Source organism: Belonocnema kinseyi, chromosome 2 (genome assembly GCF_010883055.1).
Source record: "Belonocnema kinseyi isolate 2016_QV_RU_SX_M_011 chromosome 2, B_treatae_v1, whole genome shotgun sequence".
In the NCBI taxonomy this organism is placed as follows: domain Eukaryota; kingdom Metazoa; phylum Arthropoda; class Insecta; order Hymenoptera; family Cynipidae; genus Belonocnema; species Belonocnema kinseyi.
In genome coordinates this window covers 92,393,903-92,397,595 of record NC_046658.1, presented here as the reverse complement: position 1 = coordinate 92,397,595, position 3,693 = coordinate 92,393,903, and the positions used below count along the sequence as shown (strand labels likewise).

Genomic DNA, 3,693 nt, shown 5'->3' with positions numbered 1-3,693 from the left:
AATTTTTCAGATTAGCACCCGCTCCCGGCGAAATCCTGCGGTTGTCCTTATGACAAATTTTTAATTATATATATATATATATATATATATCAGCCTTTTCCTTTCACAGGTATTGAGGGCTTATTTACCTCCGGCGCAATTTTACAAAAACAACCCCCATTACAAAAAAACTACCCTAAAAAATAAATATGCACTAATCGTAAAAGTCCAATTTTGGGCTTTAAATTTGTTGAAAAAAATTTCATGGTTGTGTCAATATTACGTAAATCTGACAGTACCATGCATTTTTTAAAATGCAGAACCAAAAATTACACAGGCCGACAAAATGTGTACCCAAAGACCGGACTGTGTGCACCCGAAGGATTTTTGGTGTCCTAAAAACGAATCTGTTGCCTAAATTTTCCCTATATCTTAGGTTTTTGAGATATCCTTATCTAAAAGAGTAAAAACGGCTATTTTTAGTCATATCTGAGGCAACATAACATGATTTTTCTTCCATTTCTATTTTCGATCGTCCCGAACCGATTTCTTTTTCGAGATATCGCACATGAAACATTTCAGTTTCACAATCAAAAACTAACAGAGAGCAAATAAATGATTAGTGTGTCATATCTCGAAAAAAATCACTTAGGGATGATCGAAAATGGAACCAGAAGATTAAAAGGTGTACTAAACGATGGCAATATTATTGCCAATATATATTATACAAAAATGTAAACAGCATACCTTTCTAACAATAATTTTCGGCCTGTGTTATTCTTTTGGGTAATAAATTACTCTTAAATGAGCTCTTAATTCCGACTCAGAACAGACAATAATGTTTGGGCACGATGCAACAAACACTGCTGATGTTCTTCATTCTCAGTTTAATTCACATTCGTTTACGCCTACGGGGTAGTTTTCGAATGTAAAGGGTAGTTATTGGAAAAGGGTTTGATGTGTTCTGAGGGCTAGAAAAGATTAAAAACTGATCAAATACTTTTTCTTGCACATTATCATCACTTTTGGGTAACGGGTAGTTTTCTAATGTTAAGAAATGGTTTTCGAAAATTGTTTTTGGGGGCGCTGGAGAGCCTGAAATGAGCCTTAAATTCTGATGTACTCACTGTTATGATAAGTGCACATTTTGTGCACTTTATCAGCACTTTTGTATAAGGGGTAGTTTTTATATTAAGAGATGATTTTGGAAAATTGTTTTTGGGGACGCTGGAGAGCCTGAAATGAGCCGTCAATTCTGATGTATTCATTTTTATGATTGGTACATATTTATTTTGTAGTGTAGTTTTTTTTTGTGGTAGGGATTATTTTTGAACAATTTCGCCGCGGGTCATGCAAGAGCCTTAAATGAGCCCTTATTTCCTGTGAAAGAAAAAATGTGATATAACCAATATTTCTGCCATGCTACTGCTAGCTTTACGTAAAGCTGGTAGTACCATTCATTTTTTTGAAAAAGTGCAGAGCCCAAAATTTGGCTTTTGGGTATTCAATGAGTCTTAAATTAGCCCTTAATTATGGCGTAGGTTTTACGTTCTTTCGACAAAGTGGCAGGGATGGGTACGTATAATACATGACGTATATCACATGGTTTTCGACACGTATATTACGTTCTTAGTTTTCTACAAATGTATTTTACCCTTGATCACGTGACTGTATGGGCGGGATTTTCGAATTCTTTACTCCAAAAATACCCAATTTCATAATAGAAATAACTAATATTGAGCAATTAATTTAGTATTTGTCCTTATTTATCACATCCCTGAACAAATTATTTAAAAAATAATAATAATATACGTGTTTATTCTCCTTCATAATCCGCAACATTTTCGAGCATGTGGAACACGAGTGTAAGTAATCGTTCGCGCTCGAAATTAATGTTTTCCCACGGTTTCCCCTCCTGAAATGTTTTTTCACACTTTTTCTTGGCATTTTTACTCTTAAAATTAAAATTAAATCGATTGAACAGCTTTATAAGAGGTTATATTAATTATTTAAACATGTAAAATTCAGCCCCGCCCAAGTAAATAACGTTCGCCATCTTTGATATGTATTATACATAGTTTTCTACAATTTTCTACGAATATTACATCGTTTATGTATTATACGTAGAAACCTCGAGTGACATGTCACAACCCATCTTTGCAAAGTGGTACTTCCCGCTTTACCCATCTTGTAATTTCTGAGTTCTGTGTACCGCGTCATGAATCATGGTACCGCGTATAGCCGTATACTAACTACATATATACGTTTTACGTAATATTAAATTTATTTTTAATAAAAACAATGACAATAATTCCCCTATTGATTAATAATTAATTAATAATTCCCCAGTGGAACTTTACAAAGGGGCGAAAATTTTACACGTTTCTGGGATGTGGTTAGAACGTTCTCAAGGTGCCTGCAGGACGTTCCAGGCACGTTCCGTTCATTTTCCGTGCTGCTGAGGGTTGCTTCTATATTTCGTGCTTTTATGAATAAATTTCTTATTCTTACAGACAAAGAAAAAACTGACTACAGCGTGTTGAGAACAGTTCATCAGTTTGTTGATTGAGACAAATCTTTAACCTTGACAATGCGCCACCTGAAACGCAAACTATTAGATATCTCAAAGTTATTACAGCGATCTAAATAAAAAGGAGCAGTAAAAATTGATTTCAATCGAAAATACTGTACTGAGATATAAAGTAATTATTTACTATAACATTTCTTGTTAATATAAAATTCGAATTCAAATTTCTTCTCATTAGTTCCAAATTGGTAGCGCTTTGCAAAGAAAACTTTTACTTCATATTTCAACCTTTCAATTCTTTGTTTAACCCTGATCACTTGCATGGGGTCAGAATGACCCCAACCTCGACTCCAGACTAAAATTTGAGTAGGATTTGAGAATTTTCGTATACACCTTCAAATAATTTTCATTTAAAAATAACTACCAATATCTAATTTTATGTATTAAATAGCGTGTGTGAATTGTTTCAAGTTGAAACCATGTATACAGTCAGTATGACAACGTTTCAAAAGTTTCTGGGGGCAATTTGACCCCGTGTAAGTAATATATATGGTATCATCTTTCAGAGGTATACGTGATGTGGGTTAAACATTTTTGCAAGTAAATTAATAGAACATTGCGTATGAATGATAATTAAGAATGTTGACTGTAAGAGCCCAAAATGTTATAGCAGAGAGCCAATGTTTTCAGCCTATATTTTGTCTCTATAGTATCGTTTTCATGCGTTCAAAGAATTAAAGAATATATAATTAACGAGATAGATCATACTATTGTATACTCTCTATTTTCTCTAAGAGTATTTTCAAGAAAATAAAATAAATGTAACTTTTCCCATAAAATGGACTTTTAATTTAACCTTCAAAGCTTTATTATTTTAGGTCACTTAATTCCGTAATTTACTTCATATTAAAATTATTTGTTGAAAAAAAAGATCCTACTCCTTCTGCACTCATTTGGGAATCGAACCACAAAACTTCTGATTTCCGGCCAGGTGCTTTTCCGATTAAGCTATTAGAGGGATCAGAATAATAACTCTAATTCAAGAAAATAACGCTAATTAGAGGGTTAATCTACTGTCGGTAAGGTACCATTTCTGATGATATAGCAGATTCATTTAAAAATAATGTACTCCATGATAATATCCAAATTCGAGTGCTAGATTTCTTTTGAAACCGTACATATTATAT

General features: G+C 33.2%; 1 protein-coding gene across 5 annotated transcripts in view; it reads left to right on the top strand.

Annotated features, from left to right (window-relative positions):
* The window catches only part of LOC117167217, a 23,936-nt gene extending 20,694 nt beyond the window's left edge, over positions 1–3,242 (top strand). For all 5 annotated transcript variants that reach the window (XM_033351983.1, XM_033351984.1, XM_033351985.1 and 2 more), the window contains one exon: positions 2,493–3,242. In XM_033351983.1, the coding sequence (XP_033207874.1) occupies positions 2,493–2,548 (56 nt within the window). In that variant the 3' untranslated portion in view covers positions 2,549–3,242. The remainder of the gene's footprint in view (positions 1–2,492) is intronic.
* Positions 3,243–3,693: the final 451 nt, after the last annotated feature.